Consider the following 27331-nt stretch of genomic DNA (forward strand, 5'->3'; position numbering starts at 1 on the left):
TCAATGGCATTCACTTTCACACACCAGCTCTTGAGTATATGCTCATATAAATAATTACACTTTTGTTTTTTAGCACCTAAAATCTGGTGATTCTATTCTGTTCATTTATCTATTTGTCAGTATTTCTGTGTACCACGATGCATTTGTATGTGTTACAGCTTTCCATGCATTTAAATAGCTCATTACATCAGGTCATAAAGGCGGCGAGCAGAACTTTAGTTGTTTCTGTCGCTGCAATGGAAATAGGATCTTTCATATTAGTACTATAATACCCTCTCTGTTATGCACACTCATACAGAAACAGACAGAAACAGGATGTTGTTGTAAAAGTGATACACCTCTGTCTTTTCAAATCAACATCCAGCTTAACAAACAACAAGGATGCGGTTTCCCCTCTGATCCTGATCTCAAACATCTCAGTATAGAGGCGTGATGTAGGGGTGGGCGATACATCGAATATAGTCGCTATACCACGGCTTGTCCCACGCGCGACTACCATCGATTACAAATTGTCATGTAATGTTTTTAAGCCAACCCGCCGGCATGAGTCTGGTTTTGGCATTTCCTTCTCTCTTTCTCTCCTCCGGCTCCATCGCACAGACACAGATAAACACGTCACAGACTCCGCCTCCATCCAGACCTCTCTCCTGGGCGAGTGTGTGATGTATTCGGCCGGCGTGTTTTTGTTTATGGAGGGAAGCAGCGGAGAGAGAAAGCCCGGAGCCTGGAGAAAGCGAAAGAACTGAAGCGTCAAAGCGAGTACAGTAGCGAAAACACGACCAACGCAACCAGAACCAGCCCAGAGGCAAATGACTCTGGCTTCCTCGCTTTATAAGGCAATCCCATATGACAAAAAAAGTGCAAAATGGAAAGAATTCACGGCCGCTGTAAACAACTACATCGCAACGCTGGTAAGCGTAGTTGGATACTGTTTTGTTAAATTTAACTTGTGATTTCCCCCTTTTTGCATGCGAGATTAAAATTGTTCCAATAGAAACTACTAATGAATATGAACAATAAGGTTTTAATGCAGACATATCCTGCAGGGACTACAAGAATCATCATAGTGGTGTGATTGTATGCATCAAAGGTGAAAGGCGATATATATCGTGTATCGCGATATTGCCTAAAAATATCGCAATATTATTTTTAGGCCATGTCGCCCAGCCCTAGCGTGATGTTGTTGAACCTCACGAGTAAAAACATGAAACTAATTAAACAGCATTATATAAAGAAATGGTGCCTAAAGACCTGTGAGCTCATCAGCGCTGAGTAACTGCTCTTACCAGCAAGGATTTAATAATGGAGTTCATCCAGCCTCTATACCTTTACTCATTCAGCCTCTACACCTTCATTCATTCAGCCTCTATACCTTCATTCATTCAGCCTCTATACCTTCATTCATTCAGCCTCTATACCTTTACTCATTCAGCCTCTATACCTTTATTCACAATCATTTTCGGTGTAATTCAGAACACTAAAGCACATTTCTCCTGTGATTTTAATGCGTTAAAGTTCTAGTAATCTCGCTGTGAGCATCAGATTTCAGCATTAAAGGCTCGTGCAGATAGTGCTGCTTTCAGACGTTTCTGTTTGGCTTGCCTCAGGTGTACAACACTTAATTAAAAAAGGTTTGCCAAATTTGAAAATGACTACTAACAGATGGCTTGTACAAATGATAACAGAACTGAGGCGATATATAAACCGATGGATGCTTTGACATCTCCCACTTAGAAGTGATACAAGTCAAATGTCATCTAACAAAACCTCCTCTAACCATTAATAGACAACTGAAGTTAAAAGGACCAATATGTCATTAGATTTACTGTAATAAAGCATAAAATTACCATGATATGTCATCAGAGATTAAGGAAACATGCTGAACAATAACACTTCAATGCTACAGCCAGTATGTTCTCCTTTGAAATTTCCATTCCGGTTCAGAACGTCTGTTTTTGTTTTGGCCGGTGTGATCCCATCCACTGCCCATTTCAACACCCCGTTGCCACATATGAAACCAATTGTCACGCCAAACACAGCCTTCTGCAGCCATGGAAGCAAGCTAACGAACTGGATCAACAAAGATAACGTTAACATTAGATTCTACCAGACCTGAGAAGCCTCGGCACATCGCTCTGTGGTCCGTGTGCAGCTGGGTTATGAAGGCAGCGAGTATTTGAGACACACTATACTGCTGCTGGCCAGAGGCTAACGCGGTCGTGTCTAGAAGGTAACCACACACCTTAATAGACAGTTCTATTAAGGTGGCGGCTGTGGTTCAAGAGGTAGAGGAGGTCGTCCATAAATTGGAAGGTCGTGGTTCGATCCCCGGCTCCTCCGGTCACATGTCCTTGAGCAAGATACTGAACCCCAAACTGCTCCTGAGGGCTGAGTCATCGGTGTGTGAATAAGTATTTAGATCAGATCCTCATGGGCAGGTTGGCACCTTGCATGGCAGCCTCTGCCATCAGTGTATGAATACTGTACTATGACTTTTTTTTTTTTTTTTTTTTGACATACTATACTATGACTTTTTTTTTTTTCGACATATTATACTGACTTTTTTTTTTTCCGACATACTATACAACTTTTTTTTTTTTTTTTTCGACATACTATACCATGACTTTTTCTTTTCTTTTTTTTCGCCATACTAAACTATGACTTTTTTTTTTTTTCGCCATACTAAACTATGACTTTTTTTTTCTCGACATACTATACTATGACTTTTTTTTTTTTTTTCGACATACTAAACTATGACTTTTTTTTTTTTTTTAGACATACTAAACTATGACTTTTTTTTTTTTTCGACATACTAAACTATGACTTTTTTTTTTTGACATACTAAACTATGACTTCTTTTTTTTTCGAAATACTATACTATGACTTTTTTTTTTTTTTCGACATACTAAACTATGACTTCTTTTTTTTTCGAAATACTATACTATGACTTTTTTTTTTTTTTTTGACATACTATACCATGACTTTTTTTTTTTTCGACATACTAAACTGACTTTTTTTTTTCTTTTTTTTCGACATATTAAACTATGACTTCTTTTTTTTCGACATACTATACTAGGACTTTTTTTTTTTTTTTTTTGACATACTATACCATGACTTTTTTTTTCGACATACTAAACTATGACTTTTTTTTTTTTTCGACATACTAAACTATGACTTTTTTTTCGACATATTAAACTATGACTTTTTTTTTTCCGACATACTATACTAGGACTTTTTTTTTTTTTTTTTTGACATACTATACCATGACTTTTTTTCCGACATACTATACCATGACTTTTTTTTCTTTTTTCGACATACTAAACTATGACTTTTTTTTTTCTTTTTTTTCGACATACTAAACTATGACTTTTTTTTTCCGACATACTAAACTATGACTTTTTTTTTTTTTGACATACTAAACTATGACTTTTTTTTTTTTCGAAATACTATACTATGACTTTTTTTTTTTTTTTCGACATACTATACCATAACTTTTTTTTTTTTTTTTGACATACTATACCATGACTTCTTTTTTTTTTCGACATACTATACCATAACTTTTTTTTTTTTTTTCGACATACTATACCATAACTTCTTTTTTTTTTCGACATACTAAACTATGACTTTTTTTTTTCTTTTTTTCGACATACTAAACTATGACTTTTTTTTTTCTTTTTTTTCGACATATTAAACTATGACTTTTTTTTTTTCGACATACTAAACTGACTTTTTTTTTTTTTCGACATACTAAACTATGACTTTTTTTTTTTTCGACATATTATACTATGATTTTTATTTTTATTTTTTTTGACATACTATACCATGACTTTTTTTGTTTGTTTTTTCGACATACTAATCCATGTGGCTTTAACATGAGCAGAGGGTAAACTGTCAAAGTACATTTTCCTTATGGAAAAATATACCATGTTGACTTGCTTTTAAGATGACATGATGGCTGGTTTGGCTGCATCGCACAATAAGCAATGAAGCCTGGAGCCGTCCACGGGCTCTCACGTCTGCATATAGACAACCGATGAACTGACTTGTTTAAAAATGAATGAGAACCTGAGGGTGGAATTTGCAAACCAAATGGCGAAGCATTGAAACAAAGCTCACTCATTCACCCACTGATAATGCACTTGAAGGATCAGTTTCCAGAGGAAGTGGAGGGAGAGAGAAGTTACGCTGTAGTTTTAAAGCTCCCTAAAAGACAACAGAGGGAAGATGATTCCAGTGCTCAACTGTGACCTGTACCTGGGGTTATATAAACAGCCCTTACCTCCTCCAACAGACTGTATATAAAGACACACACCACACGAAGCCTGACCTACTTAAAACCCCAGATGAGCGGAAACATTTCAGCTCATGTAAATAATAAAACAGTATGGTAGCAGGAGCTACAGTGGATAAACTCCACCCTCAAACCGTTATTTTCTCCTTAATGTTTAATTTTTCTCTCTCTCTCTCTGACTCAATTAACCTCCCTCACCCGAAGCAAACAGTCTGAGCAGTGAAGAGGTCACAAAAAATGGCTGCCATCGGCCAGATCTCACTGTATTCTAGTGCGCGTTTCTTTCTATACACGCCAACGTGAAAATACTGTACATACAAGTCCTTATTGTGAATAGCTATAAGTCATAATCATAACACAACAAAACCTAACTTCATATGAATTTATTTTGTCAGGTTTAAAGCTACACTGTAAAGTGGTCGGGACATTATTCTTAATGCTTCTCTGAGGCTGTAAATGTCTTATTGTTCAACACATCACCTAAACTGAAAGTTTTATTATCAGGAACAATTATTTATAATAATGTTCTTTCAATTTATTTATATGTATAAAAAAAAGCATTTTTCTTGCGTCAAATGAAACAAGCAAGGAGATCATAGACTGTATATAGAAGAAGTGGACGTAGGTCACCCGTTGGTTTGAAGTCTCGAGTTCATCATTTTGGCCGTTGCCATCTTGTTTTTTTTGCAACCAGAAGTGACACAAGAGGGTGGAGCTAAGTTTAACCGAACGCTAACCGAACGCTGAATATAAGACGTTTTTTCGTTTAAGCTGTAAGACGGAAACACGGACAACTCCCAGACTGGACAACGCCGTGGCAGCGACCTGTCAATCACAAAGTAGCCCCGCCCTAAAGCATCCCCTGCTTTATGGTCTATTTGACTCTAAATGGGACCATAATTTACTAAATGAACATCATGCTGTATTGAAGAAGACTTGAAACTAGAGATTGAGACCATAAACTCATGTCTACAATGTTTACTGAGGGAATAAATCAAGAGAGAAGTAGGCTCATTGTCTCATAGACTTCTATACAATCGGACTTCTTATTGCAACCAGAGGAGTCGCCCCCTGCTGGCTGTTAGAGAGAATGCAAGTTTAAGGTACTTCAGCATTGACTTCACTTTACAGATCCAGAAGTTGCCCACTGAAAGAGATATGTTTCTTGCAGCTACCATGTTTGTTTGGATTAGGAAGTACAGTTGCAATTTGGGAAACACTGATTTTTTTTTTTTACCGTGCAGAAGACAACATCTTTTTTGATCCAAATGGGCAGAAGAGTCTTTGAGAGTTCTGGAAATACCTCCAAACAGGCAGGCAGTGTTGTTTGACAACCTTCTGGGTTTTTGAAAGATCACTAGGGATTAGTGTTTTAGAAAAACAGATGCTTAGCTCTGTGAATCTAACGTCATGATAAGACATGAGAAGTGCAATCTGGGGCTACGTGAACTCTAGAAATCTTACAAAACACTGATGAATGCCTGAAAACATGCACACTCAGTCTTAACTGATCCAGAAGTCTAACATCTACGACTGAAGTTTGACCTGTTAGTCGATGTGATGAGTCCTTTTAACTGGCTGGCTCTCAGACCACCTCCATCATAAGCTTCAATCACGTTTAAACAGTGTACTCACCAGTATGGGGAAGCCAGTCAGGAAGTCGTAGATGAAGACGATCCCACTGATCAGGTAGGTGATCTGCAGCGACGTCTTGAGAGGCTCCGATCCGTCGATGGATGACCTGCGCTTCCCCTGGGCGTCCTCCACCACTATGGTGGGGACGTTGAACTTGTTCTTGTCGGCGTTGTGGCCCGCCTGGATGGAGAAGGTCTGGAAGAGAGCGATGCCGATGCAGATCACGCCCATGGCCACGCTGCCGCCGATCAGCAGCAGGAAGCACACGCCGAAGCCCAGACCGATCTCCGTCACGATGAACCGGCAGTCGGAGGTGTAGAAGCGGTCGATGGTGTCGTGCCAGCCCACCGCTGGAAGCGTGGACAAGATGAAGGAGACCATCCAGATGCCCATCACTGTGTGCACCGCCTGCTTCTTGGTGTTACTCAGCCTGGAAGCAGAAACACAGATTTTAGCACAAAGTAAGTCAAACTGCAAGTGAAATGGGCCTTGGCTTTCTTTCTGCTGTACGTCTTGTAGCTCATAAGGGTGTTAAACAGGTGGACCTCGACTCCGATACTGGTGGATCTGGAAACGACTTCTGCTAGGGAACTTTAACACAAACTGTGCAGGTGCTTGGACCACGAATACTGAAAGTATATGTTTCAAAAACTTTAACAAACTTCAAAATAGAACCTGTAAAAAAAAGACTGCACAGAGGGGTGCAGGGATGACGTCGACGATGTTGGAAAGCTAATAGAGCATAGACACAGAGCGGAGAGAGGACCTCAACTCAACAACGCTACTTCATGACAAGTAACCGTGGCAGTGCTACTGCAGGGCTGAGTTTTCTCTTCAAACGGCGACGCGCTTTGAGTTCAGGCTGGTGCACGCCAAGGGTAGAGTACGAGCAGGGAGGCATCCGATTGGTTATTTCCAAGCGGACCGCGAGGCAGTGATTGGTAGACGTTTTTACAGGATTACAGCAGCTACAGATGACGGCTCCCTCTCCAGTCCTTTTTCAGAGCTCATCAGTAATGGATCGCTGTCGGGGTGTAAAGACCATTTCAACCAATATAACAAATACTGTCTACTGGAGAACATCGTCAACACTGCCTTTAAGCTTGTGTTAACCACAGACCTTATTTCAGGCATCTAACTAAAAACCCATTGACTTCCAGATGAGGGAACAGGAAGGGCTAAAATGCTAACTCATTTCTGGGTTTTAGGACTCGTTCCTGCAGCAGGAGATTGTGAAAGGTGAGAAAGGTGACCCCCTAATAGTATTTAAGGCACATTGCACAGCACACACCACTCACCTGTGTGTGAACTCATAAGTTGCATAAAGTAATTCAAAAGGGCACTAGTGAGAGGTCTGACAGTGCAGTTATATTTTACACCGAGCAAACTGGTGGTGAAGAAATACGTCTGACTGAGAACGTCGGCGGAAAACGGCACTATAAACATAAAAGATCTGCACCTGGGACGTATAAGCTGCAAAAGCACCATCCAAAACATTCATCACTCTGATAAACTGGAGTTGAACGGAGGTAAATCAATGCTTCGCTGATGGCAAAAGATTGCTTTTCACGTCCCTCGGTCTATTTGTCATCTAGGTCTATCTCAGCGCAAAAGGGATTTCTATTTCCTCTCACCTCCGAGTAATTGTTACAGTCGAGCAATTTGCTGAATGCGTTTGTGTCCTGCGGTGGTGTGGCACTTTTCAAGGTTTGAACAGCATACGTACATCTAACAATATGGCAGGCAGTTACTGGTGTTCCCATTTCCAAAACTTGATGAAAGACTGTGCTTTCCCAGCAAAACATTCGCACCTATAAAACACCGTTGAGCTGTTCAAGGCGTTAGCCACCAATCATACAAGCAGGCCAATCCAACCAATATCAACCTCTATGAATTTTCTATGGATAGTGGTTAAGATTTTACTCTCTAACATGTTTATTTTTTATGGTCCTCATCACTTGTTCTTACTAAATGTTGTTACCGCAAAATTACAATAATGTTCATTTCCCTTTTTTAAAATTTGATTATATTTTTAAGACATTTAAATTAATTTTCATCAAGCTTTGAGCATCATTGTAAATATTGATTATAAAAACATTATCTAAAAATTAGGGGGGTTCATGCGACAGAGTATTAGGCCCACATTGAGGTTAACAAAATAAATCTGAGATTTCAAGGAAAAAGTCATAAATTTAAGAGAAAAAAAATCGTAATGAGAATAAAGTCATAATATTATAAAGCAGTAATTGTACATGTTATTTTAGAGGGGAAATAGAGCAGTCTGTGCGAAAATGAGGAGCATCTTGTGAAGTTATACTTTCGTTTAGGTTTCACAAATAACCAAATCTTTTGGCTCATCAGCACCACATCATCATCATCAGTATCAGGACCTGGAAAAGATTGTGCAACAAACTACGTTTATTCTGAAGAAAGAACCACACGGACCTGATGGAGGAACTGACTCTTTAGAGGAGGAAATTACTCTTTTTCTCGTAAAGTTATGACTTTATTCTCGAAATCTCCGATTTTTCCCCCCCTCAATGTGGCCCTAATACTCCGTCGTAGTTTCCTGATTTTCTCTACACCCTGAATAATTTAGACAGTAACCATAGATGTCAGTCTTCTTACACAAAAAATATGTTGTTTTTTTATGACAGATATTGCAATTCTAATGTCTAATGTTTTTACGTCAACATCTAAAGCTGTCGTGGAAATTACATTTTTGCTAATATTGCAGATAAATGGCAGCTAGCGAGGTGTGTTACGTTAGCTTTGACTCTTAGCGTCTAATATACATGAATTCAACAGTAATATGAAGTTACTGTTTAAATGTTACTAAGCTGTATGGTAAGAAGAAGAAGAAGAAGAAGAAAAGGTGACCTTCACCTTGTTTTTCTCGAGAGATCTTGAGGGTCACCTCTATGGGTGGCCTGTCATCCATGTGCTCACTTCCTAACTTCTGTTTCCATGGAAACTACACTTGTTTGGCTTTGAATAAAACTTTTACTATGCTATTTGTTCAGTGTCGCGGTAAGGACTCAGAGGTATGGGACAGGCCCATTTAGATGAGAAAATCTTATAAATGATTTGTAAACAAAAAAAATATTTTAATATGGTGTAAATTAATATGTATACGAAACTATTCCATTTGAAATAATGTCATATTATAGCTGAATTAGCTCATTTTATGTGTCTCAACATTAAGACCAGAGTTGTGGGACATGAAGAAAAGTGGTGTTTGGACCCATAAAATACTCCATAAATCTTATTAAATCACATTATTTAGTCATTATTTTTTATGTTAAATTGGGTAATAACCCTGTGCATATAGTTATTAAGCATTACACTGCAAATTTGAACAACAATTTCATTGCTGGGACACCCAGATACAGTCTATTTCATGGCTTTTTAATTTCATTTCCACTTCAGTCCAGCATTTATAAATTGGCCTCCTTTAAAAGGTAGATATAATATAACAGGGGACATGTAGAGACAGTTTAAATAAATGCACGTCTCCTGCTTCGTTTGTGTCGGGAAGGAATACAGTTAGTTCTCCGTTAAGTCAGTTGTCCAGGAGCAGTTTTTGGCAGGAAACTCAATCTGTCTCCCTTAATGTCGGCGATCCTCTTCTTCCTCTCATTAAAATCCTCTGGAGGAGCGCTGGCTGGATATAACGCAACTCCTCACACACAAACCGAGTTAAAAAAACCCAGAGTTAAAATATTTGTAAATGCATTAGCTTCCATGAACTGACACAGTAGAAACGGCACAGAGGGGGCAGCAGCAGCATCCTCTCTCTCTCTCTCTGCTCTATGGCTTTGTGCAAAGACAAGTAGGTCTTGTTGTCACTGTGAGTAATTATGCTAGCCTTTCCTGAATGTGCCTGGGGTACATATGATGGAGGAGTTACGTCACCAAGCTGCTTGAATCTATTACCAGAGAGAGAGAGAGCGAGAGAGAGAGAGCGTTGTGAGGGGGAAAAGCTCCTAAGAGATAGCGAGCGCAGGATGATGAGAACAGCTGCCGAAGTACAAGGTTGGAATTCATAATTCAGGCCTTCGGTGCGTGTTAATGTCAGAGACGAGGCAGCCATGCTACCTCAGCAGGACCAACGTGGAGCGATTTAAATGAAAGATGAACAGCAATTACACGGCGCATCGCCCGAGCTATCACTCCACCGCCGTATCATTGTTAAAAGTGACTTGGAAACAAGAAGAGGAGTCGCTGAGAGGAAAAGTCAACGTTTCCAGACAGCAGATGAGAGAGAGTATAGTCAGATGAGGGAGATAGCGGCATTTGAGTAAAGCCCGATATCTCTGCGTGGGCATCAGCCAATAATGACAGCTGCACAAGCAATATAGATAGCAAGATTGAGCATAGATTTAAAAAGGAAGTTTGCATATCTTATTTGAACGTCTGCTTATCTGCAAAATTGGCAAAGCTGACTACGGGCTGTGCATCTGCAGGCCTCATGCCACAGGAAGTAAAATCACTCTTTGTTTTGCAGCAGAGGAGGAAGAGCGGGGCACCAGAATGCTGATCTTCACCACATGCACCACAGCACCGGTTTCTGCACCATTTCAATGACACATAGAGTAGCTTGTTTGTATTGTGCAGAGACGAACACAGATTCTTATGTGCTCTGCCTGTATTTACAACAGTATTTGCTCTTCAGACATCACATAACAAATCTCTGGGTTTTAATGACACACACACTTCACAACATAATAGTATTATTGAGTCATTAAATGTGGTTGCAAAAGTAATTTTCAAATCAAACAATAACCAAAAGCACTGTATCATATAGAAGAATATAACGGCTGCTTCTTAAAAGGTGCTAAATGCGAGATGGGAGCTTTCTTTATTGTCTCTGCACGGCTCTCAACATGGCAACGGCTGAGCCGGTGGTTCGCAGCTAACGGTGCTAACAGCGTTAACAGTGGAAACAACGGTTACACTGCTGAGAGAGCTAACAGTGTTAAGCTAGCCGTCGGTCGGGACGGCGTTATCAGATGTAACCGCCGTATGAGAGCAGTGCAGAGCGGCTGCTGTGAGCTAGCAAGTAGTGCACGCTCAATAGCACTAAAAGGCACGCGCGGCCCTGTGGTGTAGCTACGGGTGTGCTAAACAAAACAACCAGCCACCATCCATCTATAAAAAGCCACGAGCAGCTGTTGCGTGCGGCCGGGACCAAGAGAGGCTGCACAGAAAGCTGCCGGAGTGGCAGCATGGATGTATAAAGAGAACTGGATACAGCGTTGGAGGCGGGGCCACGTTCATTCCTATGAAAGTGTCTCAGTGGCGCATGAAGCGGCCGGCTCGGCTACGTCAACAAAGTACGGAGAAGCACGGATTACAACACACACAGATGGAGAGCGACTTCATCCTCTGCTCAGGTAGACACTATTCCTCTGTATCTTTACATAGCATGTAGTTGTTTGATGCTATATTCAAGCTCTGGATATCATCTAGAGAACCTTTAATAACCCTCAGAACAGGTCATGTTAAAGCAGCATCCCTGACAACAGACAGAAATAGCATCCAAATCTTGTTTCAAAGGAAGCCGCGATGTTCAGAACATCTGATTACTTGTGAACAGCAGATGTCTCGGGGAATCTAACGAGACCGAAATGGTGTTACTGCAGCAGGGTGCTGACTGTTAACGTGAGGTTAGCCTGATCTTTATTATTCAGTGTTACTTAGTAATATCGCTGGTTGTGAGGAGCCAAATGAAGCTGGCAGATGCTCAGTCTAGAAGGTTTTAACATGGCGTTACCCCAAATAACTGCAACCGGTAGAGGTGTTGGCACCGGCAGGAGAGACGTTTCACCTGATGCAGAACGTCCCCTCAAACACAGTGACACTAATCTAGACTGTGTCCCCCGTCCAATCTCAGGGATCTGCTCAGAAATGCAGCGAGGGGTCAAAAATGTACAGCTTAAAATGTCAGAATGTGTTTATGGAGAGACTTGCTTATTTTTACAAAGTCTATTGCTAAGAATTTTAGAAAAATAGATGGTCGAACACAGCAGAAAGTAGTTCCAATAAAAACTGTTTACAGTGAAGTCTTTGGATTATTCGGTGTGACCAGGATATTGTTTCTGGAAAGAAATGTTCCTGTAGAATTTTTTGTATTGAGGTGAAGGCAGAAATCTCAGAGGCAGACCTCTCAAAACCTGAATACAGGCAAAGTTATCTCTAGTGGAATGATTCCTGTCCAGATACTACACGATATAAGATTGTAATTTGGGTGACATAGCCTTTGAAAATGGTAGCACCTGAATTAAAAGGGACAGTTCGAGTGTTTTTGAAGTGGGGTTCTATGAGGTACATATCCATAGTCAGTAGATGACGGTCAGCACGCCTCCAGTTTGGAGAAACAGACAAGAGTTACCGGCATGGAAGCAAAGCAATGTACTGCCAAAGCCACCAGACTGTATTCTTACCTCGCAGAACACTGGAGTCACTGGTCTATCGCTGCTTCGATCTGTTAGTTTGTTTGTGCTATTGTGTGACTTTGGTGAATCCGAACTAACCAAAGTCAAACAATAATACAACACAAACTAACCGATCAAGGCATCGGTAGACCAGCAACCTCCGTGATCTGTGGATAAAATTAGGTAGCTAAAATCCGTTTTGCTGCCGGCCCCGTCCACAGCAGTACATTGCTTTGCTCCCATGCTGGTACTCCTGTCTTTTTCTCCGAACTGGAGGCGTACTGACCGCCATCTACTGTAGGTAATACACTGACTGTGGATAAGTACCTCATACAACCCCACTTCAAAACACCCAAACTATCCCTTTAAGAGCGTAATCTGAACGGCATACACAAGATAACGACGTCTTACCTGTAGTTCACGGGCCAGCGTACCATCCACATGCGGTGATAGGAGAGCGAGGTGACGGAGAAACAAGTGACCAGCGTGAGAGTGTAGAAGGTGGAGACGAACACCTTGCACAGTCCCTCGTTCCACTCGTAGTTGGAATGCTGACGGCGCAGCGTTATGACGCAGTACATGGTGATGGGGATGGCCATGTTGAGGATGTGCGTGCCCGCCAGCGTGCAGATGAGGAACTCCAGCGGCTTCCACTTCTTCTGCTTGGCGCTGACGCTGAGGATGCTCCAGGTGTTGGCCAGGATGGACACGCCCGAGCAGACCAGCCAAGCCAGCGTGTTGGCGTTGATGACGTCATCCTTCATGGTGGTCACCTCATCCACCATGTTGGAGCGGGGCGGGGCGGAGCCTCGGGGGCCGCAAGGAACTGTTGGCAAGAGCGGGTACACGCGAGGAGAAGGAGGAGGTGGTGGTGGTGGTGGTGATGGGCAGGAGGGGATGCAGGACGTCGGGCGAGGCAGGCATCCTATCTGGCTGGGCGTGCACTCTCCATGGGACGGCCACGGCAGGGAGGGGACGCCGTGGAGGAGCGACAGTGGGATGTTATAGGGGGGGAGGATGGAAGAGCCGGGCCAGTTCCCTTACAAGCCTGAGGCTGGAGAGGGGGAGAGAAATCACACGGCGATCAGAGACAGAAAATAATATCAGTCAGTCCAATTCAGAATAATCCTTCATCCCACATAATCCCTCATCCCAGTGAACTAATAGGGTTACGTTAATCACAGCAGTTTAACTATTACCGCTAATACTGGAAGACATCAACTTCTTATGATTAAGACACAACAGTCAGCAGAGCCTATTTTAATAATGCTGCAAGTGATATGATAGAGAAGGGCATTAAGTTACAGTCATATGCAACCATACTTGCCAACCTTGAGACTTTATAAAAAGGGAGGATTTGGAGAGGTGCGATGAAAAACGGGAGTCACCCAGGAAAATCAGGAGGGTTGGCGAGTATGTATGCAACTGTTATTTTCTACTGAATGGAGGCATGATGGGAACAACTGACACAAAAAACTGCTGCAAAATAACAGAAACAAATGCTAATGCTAGAGGATCGTCCTGAAATAAATAAGCTACCATTTGGTAAAATTTACAGTTAAGTGCTGAAACAATTAGTCAATTAAAAAAAAATTAAAAATTACAATCATTTTAACAATCAATCAATTAATTTTCATTCATCAAGCAAAAACACAAAACATCCCCTGATGCCAGCTTCTTAATTGTGAAGATTTGCTGCTTTTATAGCACGAAATTTAATATATTTTGGATTTTTAAGACAAAGCAAACAAGACTTCATGTTGGGCTCTTCAAAAGTGTGATGGGTTTTTCTTTAGCTGTGTGTTGGCAAGAATCTGGTGATACAATTCGTGGTTTATTACGATTTAATATATTGCAATTTTTTAGATATAATTTTAGGAAAACTTTCATAGTATAAAGGACAAACCACCATATGCATAAAATTAAGAAAAAGTTAAAAAAAATTTACTTTTTAATGCAAGTAAGTATTGACTGAATTAATCTTTGCATGTAAATTATGAATTAAAAATCAATCGTGTTTTTGAGAAAGTATACAGTATTGCAAAACACAATATGATACTCAATATTTTCGATATTTTCTCACACCTCTATAATTGTGAGTTGTTTATCCTACTCTACAGCGTGTTTAAGGCAACAGTTTGTTGTGTTGATGTTCAGGGCTTCACTATATTGTTAGGTGTTCCTGTCATTTCGTCCCAACCCTATACTCCTTAAAAAACGGTGACATAACATAAATGAATCTTATGCAATCCTGTTACAAGGAGTCATCGAAAGAACACACACTAAAAAAAATTGTCTTGTTACAGTTTTGGTCCGTTTTTATGAGCAATTCCATCCCAACAGAGCTTCAGCCAGAGAATAATCAGAAGAGGATGACTTTGGGTGAAAAATGCTTGGCACAGCTGGAGCGTGTTGTCACATCTATTTCCTGTCTTTTGGCTTGTCCACACGCTGATGTGCTGTAGGCAAGACCCCCCAAGAGGGGACACTGGAAATGACAAGAACCACGTCATCGTCACCCTGCTCCGATCCAATCCTCCTCTCTCACTCTCTCACACTCCGATAATAGCACCCCTAAATATCTGTCAGCGGGAGGTTATGAAGCAGCATCTATACGCTCCTCAGGACGTACAGTATGTAACTACATCACGAATCAGGAGGTGGTCCTGTAAACACGTACGGAAACATTCTACTGGTTCAACAAGAAACTGCGTATTAAGAGTTGCATTAACAGAAATAATGAAATAATGGTACTATATAAACACACCAGAATTACAGCTGACAGCCAAGTCGAGAATAACGAACTGAACTGAGGGCAAAACACAGACTGGATTCACTCTTAAAGGGACAGTATGTAGGATTTAGTGGCCTCTAGTGGTGCGGTTGCAGATTGTCAAAATCTGCTATACATAGCAACTGTCTGTTATAAATAGCAACGGTCTGCTATACGTAGCAACGGTCTGTTATAAATAGCAACGGTCTGCTATACATAGCAACGGTCTGCTGTACGTAGCAACAGTCTGCTATACGTAGCAACGGTCTGCTGTACATAGCAACGGTCTGCTGTACGTAGCAACAGTCTGCTATACGTAGCAACGGTCTGCTATACATAGCAACGGTCTGCTATAAAAGGAATAACAGGTCGTAGAACGCTGCGATTGACCAATCAGAACCGAGTACTCAACAAAGCTGTGTAATAACTGTCTAAATCCTGGTCCATGTGACTTTTGTTTACAAGTTGTTCAATTGTGATATTGCAGTGTGAATCTAGACAACCCAAACACAAAAATAGATTTAACAAAGATAACAACAAAGCAACATTTCACCATGGAGACAATCAAAGGAAACACACTGTGTTAGGAAGCATCATCACACCCTCAGAAAACACCTTAAACCAGGCTGAGATATAAAAAGAGTGATTCATAGCTTTGATCCAGGAATCCCCGGGTGGTTGGGACGGACGGAGCTACAGTCTGTCTGTTGACTGAAAACTCAAGTTGAGTCAAACACTAAACATAGTAACGCTGTCAAAATACTGGAAAATACCATAAATCTGTTTTTAGAAGCAACAAAGACAGATGCAGGAAGGCCATCTTAGTCAAAGTATCGGGCTACCAGAGAGCATACGATAATAAATATGATATTATGGAGGAACAGGAGGGTTTCTTAATGAGGAGTTAAGTCTGGTCACAGTGAGAACCATTTTCAAAACAACAGAACAGACCAAAGTAGTCGAGAAATGTGACTTTCAGACTCAGTCTGAGTTCCAGTTCAACACATTTTCAGGTCCTGGACTCAGAATGGATCACGAGTTCCCTCACAGCCCTCCGGGTTATTTCACAAAACACAATTTCACCTTCTCACATCACTCATCATCACGGATGGCTGCAGCACCTGAGTTCTCTGTGTATTTCCCCACTCCACCTCCTCTTCCTCCTCATCTTCCTCATGGTGGGAATATGCTTTACTGTGTCACCCTGACCCTTTTCTGTTAATGCATGCAGCCGACTACAGAGCCCATCTTCTGTCCAGGTCACTGTGTTATTCTCCAGTTGCAGAGCCACGGATCAGAAAAGCACTCCTGAAATAAACACTGAATGTAACCAAGCCTTTCAACACTGCAGAGGAGCAGAGCTACAAACACAAAAGTCTGTCACTGAGTGATGAAGTTACACGACTGGTCGGCACGTCGGCAGTTCCACTCACCGATGACTGAGGGCATCTCAATGTTTTCCATTAATTTCCTATGGAAAGCAGGTCCAGAACGACGCATCCGTCTAACGAAACTTGGACCATCTAATCTTGGCGATCTAGTTCTAGTTAAATGAAACCAGATTCAGCTGCGACATCATCGCCTGTTTCTCACTTTAAATGTTTTCAGAAGTAGCTTTTGGTGGATTGTTTAGACGGAATAACAGAAAGTTTACGAGCAATCAGGAGCATTCAATGATAGGGTACGTCACCTCTTGAATGGCCAGTTGAGTGGAGCAGCGCGTCCTCTATTGTCCTCGTCGGACCTGGTGGACACGTACCGCTGGATTCAACATTGTAGACATGACCACTGACTGTTTCTATAACAATTTATATACGATTTTTGCACACAAAACATACAAAGAGCTTATAAAATATGTCTTGTTAGAAATTAAACTACCCAACCATACAAGTTTATCAATCATTTAGTCAATTGACTAAAGAAAATTAAGAACATTAATTGGCAACTATTTTGATAATTGTTCATTATTAAATTAAATTATTTTAATTATTTAAATTTATTCTTAAAATACCTTTTTAAATTAAATATTGTTGTGCTGCAGAGATTTTCTTTGTTTGGTACAGATCCCAGAAAAAATAAAATAAAATAAAATTATAATCATTTTATATGTTTTTCAATGAAAATGAGAATAATAATGTAAAAATTATTATTCCTTCTAATATTGAAAATCATATCGCAATTGCCATATCAGTAAAAAATAATCGCATTAGATATTTCTTCAAAATCATTCAGTCCTACCCACTGGCAGACAGGGTTATGGACCAGCTGAATAATACAAGAGTAGAGCAGTTAAAAAGACAGATACTTCCCCTAAAAAGAAGACAGTGAGTATTGGACTTAACTTAACAGAAAAATGACTCTAAATGAATGCTGATATTTCTCTGTAATGTTATGTGCTGGATGTGTAGAAAGGCGAGTAAGTGATGAGGTGATAGAGTTGTGTTTACAGCTCGTTTCCACATGGATAAAGATCATCGTATAGTAACAAAGTGTGCTTTGGGAACTGGGCTGTGTTTGCTAGATTTCATACCCAGCAGTTAAAGTTCTTCATGGGGCGTGACGGGACAGTGAGTGTCTGTCTGGGATTCCACCAAACAGACCAGCAAACCAAAGCACAAGACCCCTTTTCACCTTGTAAAAGCTTCTTGATGAGCCAATTTCAGGGCTCTGGTATTGTGCGTGCTCACTCTCTGACATCTTGGGACACTTAAATGGAATGGAGCCATCATCAATAATAATATTATTATTTACACCTGTGTGTGCTTAAGAGTCGATAAGCCGACGTTAAAACAAAAGTGCTGCAGAGTGTTGAGTTGATTTTCAGTGAGATCAGCAGTACTAACATCCCTTTCACATTACGGGTACTTGGCAGATCTTTGTATATGTCAGAATTTACACATATGGATACACATCCATCACCGCTTAGAAGTCCTTCAGATAAATTAATTTCAATTACAGTGAAAGAATTGGTTTATTTTGATTCATGTCTGTCGTCATCCGTTATACTGGAAATGCTCAAAAATGTCAAGTAATGCCTCTTGCAGCCACGGAGACACTACAGAGAAGACCACTCAACCAACAATGTGCTCTATTACCATGATAAGTCATGTTCCAACGTATAAGTCCGTACAATATACCAAAATAATTCCCCCTTTCCATCTGTCCAGCTGTGATTCCCCAACGTCGACGTTGGAGAGCAGCGGAAAATGTACTCCGAGCCCTTCTGCTCGGGTGACTCATGTGGCTCAGGAGGGACAACGGCAGCTTTCAATTAATACAAGAAATTGCAATAAGCTCTAACAAGGTTACTCCAGGATGTTTACAAGCCACTGCAGTTTCTGTACCTCAGGGAACAGCTGCAGGTACCGTGGAGATTTCAAAACATGGGCGGTATTTTTAACTGCTCTTTGTCACAGTGATTGTTCCACCAGCCTTTATATAGACTCACTCTCTGCCTCAGTTTGAGCTGCTTAACATGTTCACATATTCAGAAATAAAGTGTGTTGAGGGGCATTATGTGTTACTGTATTATGATGCAAGACTCCATTGAGAATTCACAGATGACTTCTAGATGTCTGTGAGCGTATTAATGCCAATTCTCCAGCATCTTACCAGTTCTGTTAATGCACATTTATGCTTGGTGAAATTCTTCATCATTCAGACTAAAATTAAATTAAGCCAGCTAGTGTCTTCAAGCAGTACAGAGGCCAAAACGTAGATTAAAATGCTCCAAAAGTCAACTAAAATGCTCCAAATCGCTGTGCTGTGCTACACTGGCTTTTAAAAAAACAGTTCACAGATATTCAGAGATCAGAAATGGAAAATGCAGACACAGTTAATCATGTCTACAATGTTGGTAAACTCTGCATTACAACCCGAAGCACAACACCAGCCTAGACTAGGGCTACGTTCCAAAATGCATACTGGTGCTTTCAAATGATGCAGTATTTACCATGTTTACCGTGTTTACCGTGTTTACCGTGTGTACGAGCTGGGCCCATATGAACGCCCCCCACCCCCCTTGTCGTATTCACAACCTCGTAAGTGTAAAGTTTCTGAAAGCTCAGAGTTCACGAGTTGTGACGTGTTAGTTGACGTTGTCAGAAATGGCGGAGGCCTTGGAAGTTCATTTCTCGGTGAATTTTAAGTTAATATATTGTAATTTTAGTTGTATATTGTTTTTCTTGGTAATTTTATAATATGTCTGATGAAAATGTTGATATTCCCAACAACCTCATTATGCCTTTCCTGCATTATGTTACCTACTTGCTAGCTTGCTAAATTGTTAGCCTCTGTGGCTTCTAGACGGCGTCAGTAACGTTAATATTGCCGTTGCTTAGCAGCAGAGTTCTCACGACTTGACCACTTGAACGCCAAGCATATCGTGAACACGACTTCTCATGTTGTAAACACGAGCTCACGAGTTTCATTTGAAGGCACCATACTACTAATTTTAGTAGATACTGCAGCTGATCTCACAAAGTCTGTATTATTGTATGCAGTGTGGATATATCGTGTCTAGAAGGTAACACGCAAATTGCGAAACTCTTGCGAGCCGGTTAAGGTTAGGCATTGACCTCGAAGGTTAGGATCGGTTGTCGGGCAGCGAGTCTCTTGAGAGTTTTTGCAATTTGCAGGTTACCTTCTAGACACAACCATGCATTGGGACATACTACTTCATCATAACATTGCTGAGCATTGTGGGTCAGAATAGCCTGAAAGGCATGCTGGCTTGTTTTTGCCACCGACAGGCTCAGATTGTTATAAGTGTGTTGCAACATTATAGAAAAGGACCCTACAGAGAAATAAAACCTGTTTCTCACGGTGCCCCAGTTATCCTTAAAGATTTGTGAGGTATTTTCTTTAACACACGTCTGCAGGCTGAAAGCCAAACAGCTTGTTGTATATTGTGTTACAACAGTTGCTGCAGCTTTTAGTGTGAAAAAGAGCACGCAGTGTAAATACTGGCAGGAACAACAAAGACGATTTTGTTCAGACTCGGAGTGACGATAAAGAACCCACTCAGTAAAAACCTTTGCAATTTGCTCATTACTAACCCTCATTAGTAACCCTTCAAAGAATATGAGGCGCAAACGCTCCGTTGCTTTACCATTTATTGTGTTGTTTAACTGTTCTGGATCATAATCAATCCCTCATTGCATTTTCTCTCCATTTTACCCTTCACGTTCTCCTGTCTTTAGCATATTCTGAGCTGACTTCACAAGACTAAATGTTTACTGTAAACTACCATGAAGAGGAACTGCAGTGAGTGTTAGACATAGAAGCTGGGTGGAGATCAGATTAAGCTAATCTACTCTATATCTATTATAGGGAGGTAAACATATTTTATCATTGAAGCTGTAAAAACTGAAAACAATGACCCTTAATTACAGAACTACATTGCAAATTGCCTAGATACTACTTTATATTTAGTAATAAACATACATTAAAAGCTTTTAGGAAGAATAATTTGCTGTAATAATATGAGTAGTAAGATAATTAGTAGTAGTATCAATAGAAGTAGTAGTGGTATAGTAGTAGTAGTAACAGGATTAGCAGTGGTTATAGTAGTTGTAGCGCTGGTTTTATTTAAACACTTGAATGAAGGGCTTCCTCACCATAGTGGAGCCAACAGCTCGATCATCCACAATCCCCTGGGCCTCCGAGCCAAATCTGTCCTCCACACAGGGGAAATCAGCACTGACAATTACACACACGGGCTGTAAGGACTTTCTCTCTCTAACATCCCAGATGCTGGATGTGAGCATTGTGGCACAGATTCATGGAGGTGGTGGATTCAACTGCATTTTAATAATAATGACTCATTTTGTACTTTCCCTGACCTACATGAACTGTTTACATCCAGACGTGAAGACTCACTTTAGAGCAAAAGGTTCAGTAAATCATTTATATTTTGACCTGAAGATATTCGGTGTAAAATGTAAAATTAATTTAGCTTAAAATTCGAAATGATAGAAATAATGCCTATGTTTTATCAGAGTCTTAACAGGCGCCTAGGCCGGGTCTGAAAAGTGAAGCCAATGCTGAAGTGTCTTAAACTTGCATTCTTTCTAACAGCCAGCAGGGGGCGACTCCTCTGGTTGCAATAAGAAGTCTGATTGTATAGAAGTCTATGAGAAAAGGAGCCTACTTCTCACTTGATTTATTACCTCAGTAAACATTGTAAACATGAGTTTATGGTCTCAATCGCTAGTTTCAAGTCTTCTTCAATACAGCATGATGTTCATTTAGTAAAAAAAAGAAAGAAAAACCAAGATGGCGACGGCCAAAAACCAAGATGGCGACGGACAAAAACAAAGATGGCGACAGACAAAAACCAAGATGGCAACAGACAAACACCAAGACGGCGACGGCCAAAATCCAAGATGGCGACGGCCAAAAACAAAGATGGCGACAGCCCAAAACCAAGATGGCGACAGCCCAAAACCAAGATGGCGACAGCCCAAAACCAAGATGGCGACAGCCCAAAACCAATATGGCGACGGACAAAAAACAAGATGGCGATGGCCAAACTGCAGAACTCGAGGCTTCAAAACGGCGGTCCACAAACCAATGGTGACATCACGGTGACTACGTCCACTTCTTATATACAGTCTATGGGTTTTTATATTATAGTGAGATAAATTGATCAGATTAACTTTAGCTCTATTTTTATTAGTATTATTAATAACTTTATGTCTCGGAGTAGCACATCAAATAGAAATTAAACAAAATTGATTAAAATAAAACTATTATAAGGTTTAATGTTCACCTCTAATAGCTAGAAATATCAACAACAACGTGTGGTAAACATTAGAAAACACCAACAGGAACCTTCCCTGTCTGTATTACGATGCTTCAACACCATCGTTATGTGATGTTTTCTGTTTGTTTCAATACAGATTACTCAGCATTGCTTTTTTTCATCGGCACAACAGAATTGTTCACTACCATAATGTATCTGCCAACGTAAACATAAAGGCCGACATGTTTGTATAAAAAGCATTTACAGAATTACCCTGAGCGTTGTGGCGGGCTGATGGGAACTGCTGCATGGGGAACTGTGGATGACTAACTCGTCACTTTGCACATTAGTCACATTTTGAACTGCTGAAGAAAAAGGAGGACCAAAGACTTTTTCATTCTTCATCTCAAACTAGAATCATCTGAGAAACAGAGAGGAAGCGACACGTGTGCCTCGACAGATTTTGGCAGGCGTAAAGAAAGACGGATTTATCTGTTAAAACAAAGGCCAAAATGGATGACAGTGTGTCTGGATGAGATCAGACCAATAATTACATGGAAACCTGTTCCAAGGAACACGATGCTTTTCAAAGCTCTCTATCTATAACCACGTTCGTCAGCACAATGTCGGTCAGTGTGCTGCTGGTTGTGGAGTGAAAGCATGGCGTACATGCGTAATGCTGACCCACATGTCTCAGCTTCATATTGGCAGGAGGAGCTGGAGAGGACGGAGGAGTGGACCTCTGTTTATAAGCTCCCTGCTGACAGGTGTGATGCATGAGGTCTTATTGTCCGATCAGCTCCTCATCCTCGAAGCTGTCAGAGAGGGAAAATACTCCGTCCTGGGAGGCTGCACAGCTTTCCCCAGAGCACAGCCTCCGTGTTTAATATCATATCTCTGATGCTTACACATGACAGGTGCTTTACTTTAAAAGTCAAGTCAGCAAGTAAGCTTTCTGCAGCAGCAGCAGCCAGCTTCACTTTTACACTGTTACAAACACTCATGCTAGTGCTAGGGGAGCTGCCCGGTACAAGTGCAGCTTTGAGGGTTAAGTGCCTTATGCAGGGAATGTAAAGGGCAATCATTCATTTCCCTGTTCCACTTAAAATCAATTACAAAACATCTAAACTGCCCTGCTGTCTGCTTCAAGCAATATAAACTCTGTTTCTCGTCTGTGAACATCATGCTGTATTTTCTCTGGTTGTAACCAGTTATGTTTGTTTACTTATGTCGACTGCTCTGTAATATTATTGTCTGTTTATGACTTTATTAAAGGGACTATTTTTTGCTCGCTATACATAGACATGAAGGAGCATCACTCAACACAGTGAAGAGACACGTCAGCTAAAAGCACAATATCACTCTATATTTCAGCTGCTTGGCAGTAATGTTAGCTGACCAGACCAAGGTCTCTCCATGAATCAATGCTGATCCTAGTGTTGGCTTTTCCTGCCTCAGCCTCCCAACCGACGCCGGAGTTTTGGTCGGAGACGATAACGTTTCTCTCTGTGGAGCCCCGTCACTTGACACGGGAAACCTCTGTTGGTCTGGAGGAGCTGCAGAATTTATTTCTGCACAAACGTCCACTGAACATTCACTAGATATTCTCAGAGCTAAACTAACTCTTCTGCAGTGTGGCGTGAGCAGCATGCACGTTAGAGGTGGAGCGAGAACGCACGCATTGTGTGAGTGAAGGCAAGCAGGCAGAGGAGCAGTCTGAACAGCGCAGCCACACCCGAGCGCGCATGGGAGATTATAACCAGTAGGCGTCCCCAATAGACTGTATAAGAAGTGGACGTAGTCACTGTGACGTCACCCGTTGGTTTCAGGGCTGCCGTTTTGAAGCCTTGAGTTCTGCATTTTGGCCGTCGCCATCTTGTTTTTTTGCAACCAGAAGTGACAAGAGGGTGGAACTAAGTAGGACCAAAACTGAAAAGGACATTTCTAGGCGACCAAAATGTTCTAAGTAACTTTCATGAAGTGAAAACACACTGTGAAAGGGTTAAAGTTGTAAGACGAAAACACAAACAACTCCCAGACCGGACAACGCCGTGGTAGCGACCTGCCAATCACAAGGTAGCCCTGCCCTAAAGCATCCCCTGCTTTATGGTCTATTTGACTCTAAATGGGACCATAATTTACTAAATGAACATCATGCTGTATTGAAGAAGACTTGAAACTAGAGATTGAGACCATAAACTCATGTTTACAATGTTTACTGAGGTAATAAATCAAGAGAGAAGTAGACTCATTTTCTCATAGACTTCTATACAACCAGAGGAGTCGCCCCCTGCTGGCTGTTAGAAAGAATGCAGGTTTAAGGCTTTACTTTTCAGACCCAGCGGTTGCCCACTGCATCCCCCTTGTTAGCAGAATGACCAAAATGTCTCCCCTTTGTTAACCTGCCATCCCCCCACACTTTCCATCCCCTAGTACAATTCTACAATTTAATTTAGCAGACGCTTTAATCCAAAGCAACGTACAGCTGAGAGTTCGTACAACACAAGCAAGGATCTTGTCCTTCACAAATACCCTGACCTCTGAACACTCCTTCACACAGATCTTTCATGTAAAGATGTAAACATTAGCAGGCTCTCCGTGTGGACCAAAGCATCACTCAGCCAGGGAGATGATTTACCGGGTTTTAACAGGGGTTATTAAAGGTTATTAAAAATGTACAGAGACATTACCTCCTGGTGAGAGGCATTATAAAAGACTAAATAAGACAACATGGATATTTCTAATTTGTATAATTGTATCAGTATAGTTCAATAACTCTAAATAATCATGTGCATGAAAACCTTGCAACCATTTCATCATATATGTAATATATCATCACAGCGTCACCCACAATGTGGCGGGTAAAGAGCTCTCCTTCACCCCGTGAGGGATTACAACGGCCCTCAGAGGCCAAAACACCATCCATCTTACTCATCTCCAGTGAGCTGCTCATTATCCAGTTATCAATGAGAGTCCAGGAGAGGTTCCTCCGTGCATGACAAATGATCAGCAGGACCGGCTTTAACCCGCTGTCCTGCAGAGAGAAGATACCCCCCGACATTACGGAAGGGGATTCACCTCTTTAAGACCCAAGCGGATGATATTAGTGACCTCTGTTAAACTGTATTCCTGGAAGAAAGGAAAACTAGAAGACAGCCCAGTCATGCCTTTGGATTTTTCCTAATTACCCAACAGGGTGACTTTGTTACAAACACAGATGACAGAGTCATAAAAGAAAGAAATTCAAATTAATTTCAACGTCGTTCCCACTTGTGATCAACTGAGAGTCATTTCCAGAAGTGCCTTCCTATCCTATGACCTCATTACTTAACTACCTGGTTCCATTCAAAATGCACACGGACCTACCAAAGTTTAAAATGACCCAATGCTTAATTAAGATCTATCAGGATTCCCGTTACCGGTCTGTTACCTGTGTGTCCGCTCTCAGTGGGTTCACACTGGGCTCGATACGCAAAAAAAGGAAGCACAGCAGACTTTATAAAGCAGCCAGGAGCGACGAGCTCAGTCTCAACCCTTTAGACCAGGACTGTTTTCATATATTCATGACAGCCAGAGGCCTTATTGTGTCACCAGCAGGGCTGCGTATCGAGCGATGCTGTATCGATTCTCCAAAACACTATCAGTTTTAATTAATCTCTTAAAAATGAAGCTACAGTGAAGATACCAGTATCACATAAAACTAGAAAAATCTGCGGAATCCACTGGTACCAACCATGTCATACTAGCTTGTCGTGAAGAAGGCTAAATAACGCTCCAAACTTACGCAAATTTTTGGCATAGAGGTAGTTTGACCTCAAGATTTGTGAATGAAAATAGGTTCTATGGGTACCCACAAGTCTCCTATTTACAGATATGCCCAGTATCGGTACTCGATACCTTTAAGGCATTGAGCGAAGTAACCCAGTACCAAGTAGTCATCAAAATGTCTCCAATCAAACGACACCTGCCTGCAATCGATCCTTTTTGTGCCCAGATCTAGAAATAAAATGACAATCCGATGGTTTTGCTCGAAGACGATCACCACAAGCATTCTTCGATTTAATGCAACGTGTGATTTGCTGACTACTGCAGCAGATACGACCCACAGAGCCGGGACTTCCTGCCTGCACACGGCTCTGAACACAGAGATGTCTGAGCCGGCGGCTAGCAACTAACGTGCGAACAGCGGTAAACAAAGGGCCACAGTGCTGTCATAGCTAACAGTTTTAACCTGGGGGGGGGGACCGAGGGATGGGCGTTTCGCTTCCATGACAACGCGGGCGTTATCAGCGCTAACTGCTGTATGAGTGCTGTGCAGTGCGGTGGTGATGAGCTATCCAGGACACACAGCTTCCATTCACATGATGGGCATCGAATGAAGTACTCTATTGGTGGTACTGGTATTTGTACAGGCGTTGTTATTTTTAAACGACACCCAGCCCTAGTTGTCACCAGTATCCGACATGTCCTCATCATCCCTTCATAAGATCGTTGTTGGTAAACCAGCATCCCATCAGGCTCTCTGCTCCACTGTACTGGAACCAGACTGGATCTCTTATTGTGCACGTTGCATAGCAACTGCATCAGTCTTGAAGAAATCATTCGGCAGAAAGCAAACTTTGATCACACAAACTGCATGTTTCCCTTATAAATATAAAATAAAACTGTTAAACTCTTGTGAAATAGTGACTCACTCACTCACTCACTCACTCACTCACTCACTCACACACATTAACTGGCACTGCAGCGCTGGTCTACTGGCTCTCCTCCTCGTCTCTTATTTCTTAAATCAAGCCGATGTAACTGTGCTCTGGCTGAGCACCTACAGAAGTATCCAGAAGTGGTAATTACAGGATAATGGTACATTCAATTCCCCCACATTTCCCATGTTCCTCTAGAGTCATGGTACGTGTCCACAGCCTCTGTCCTTTCCACGCTCCCATTCATTGTCTATGTAAGCAGCCGTGCAATGCATTCTGGTAGCGTGGCGGCGCGATTTCGAGAGACTGAGCGTCACAACGGCCGTTCCTCATTTGCATAAAGTTGAGGGATAGTCTACTTTATGCAAATCACGGGCATCTGACGCGACTCGCCACCTCTTGAAACTCCAAAGAATCTTTTAAAATAAACGTTGTCGATCCAAAATAAAGACAGATTCATCAACATGGATTATTTCTCTCCTCAAATGTTTTCAGAAACACATTTCGGTGAACTATTTTTGTGAAATAAGAGAAGAAAGTTTCCAAACGAGCCTCCATGTTGTTTCCAGTTTGGAAGCTGAAGAGCAGCAGCCCACGGAGGGAAAGCGTTCGTCCAATCAGGTGCCGAGTGTGTTGTGTCTAGTGGTGGCCCACCAAGCGTCCAATGCTGGGAAGCGGCGCATGCCCTCGTGATAAAAAACGCCCCAGTGGACACGTACCATTAGTCTGCTAAAAACACTCATCTGCTAC

The 27331-nt window shown here is 41.4% G+C and overlaps 1 protein-coding gene across 2 annotated transcripts in view; it reads right to left on the reverse strand.

Moving 5' to 3' along the window:
- The window catches only part of gpr153 (G protein-coupled receptor 153), a 49169-nt gene that overhangs the window by 15621 nt on the left and 6217 nt on the right, over positions 1 to 27331 (reverse strand). For both annotated transcript variants that reach the window (XM_074642578.1, XM_074642579.1), the window contains exons 2-3: positions 12775 to 13417; positions 5927 to 6356 (exon numbers count right to left, since the gene is read on the reverse strand). In XM_074642578.1, coding sequence (XP_074498679.1) covers positions 5927 to 6356; positions 12775 to 13148 — 804 coding nt within the window. In that variant the 5' untranslated portion in view covers positions 13149 to 13417. The remainder of the gene's footprint in view (positions 1 to 5926; positions 6357 to 12774; positions 13418 to 27331) is intronic.

Source organism: Sebastes fasciatus, chromosome 8 (genome assembly GCF_043250625.1).
Source record: "Sebastes fasciatus isolate fSebFas1 chromosome 8, fSebFas1.pri, whole genome shotgun sequence".
Lineage (NCBI taxonomy): Eukaryota > Metazoa > Chordata > Actinopteri > Perciformes > Sebastidae > Sebastes > Sebastes fasciatus.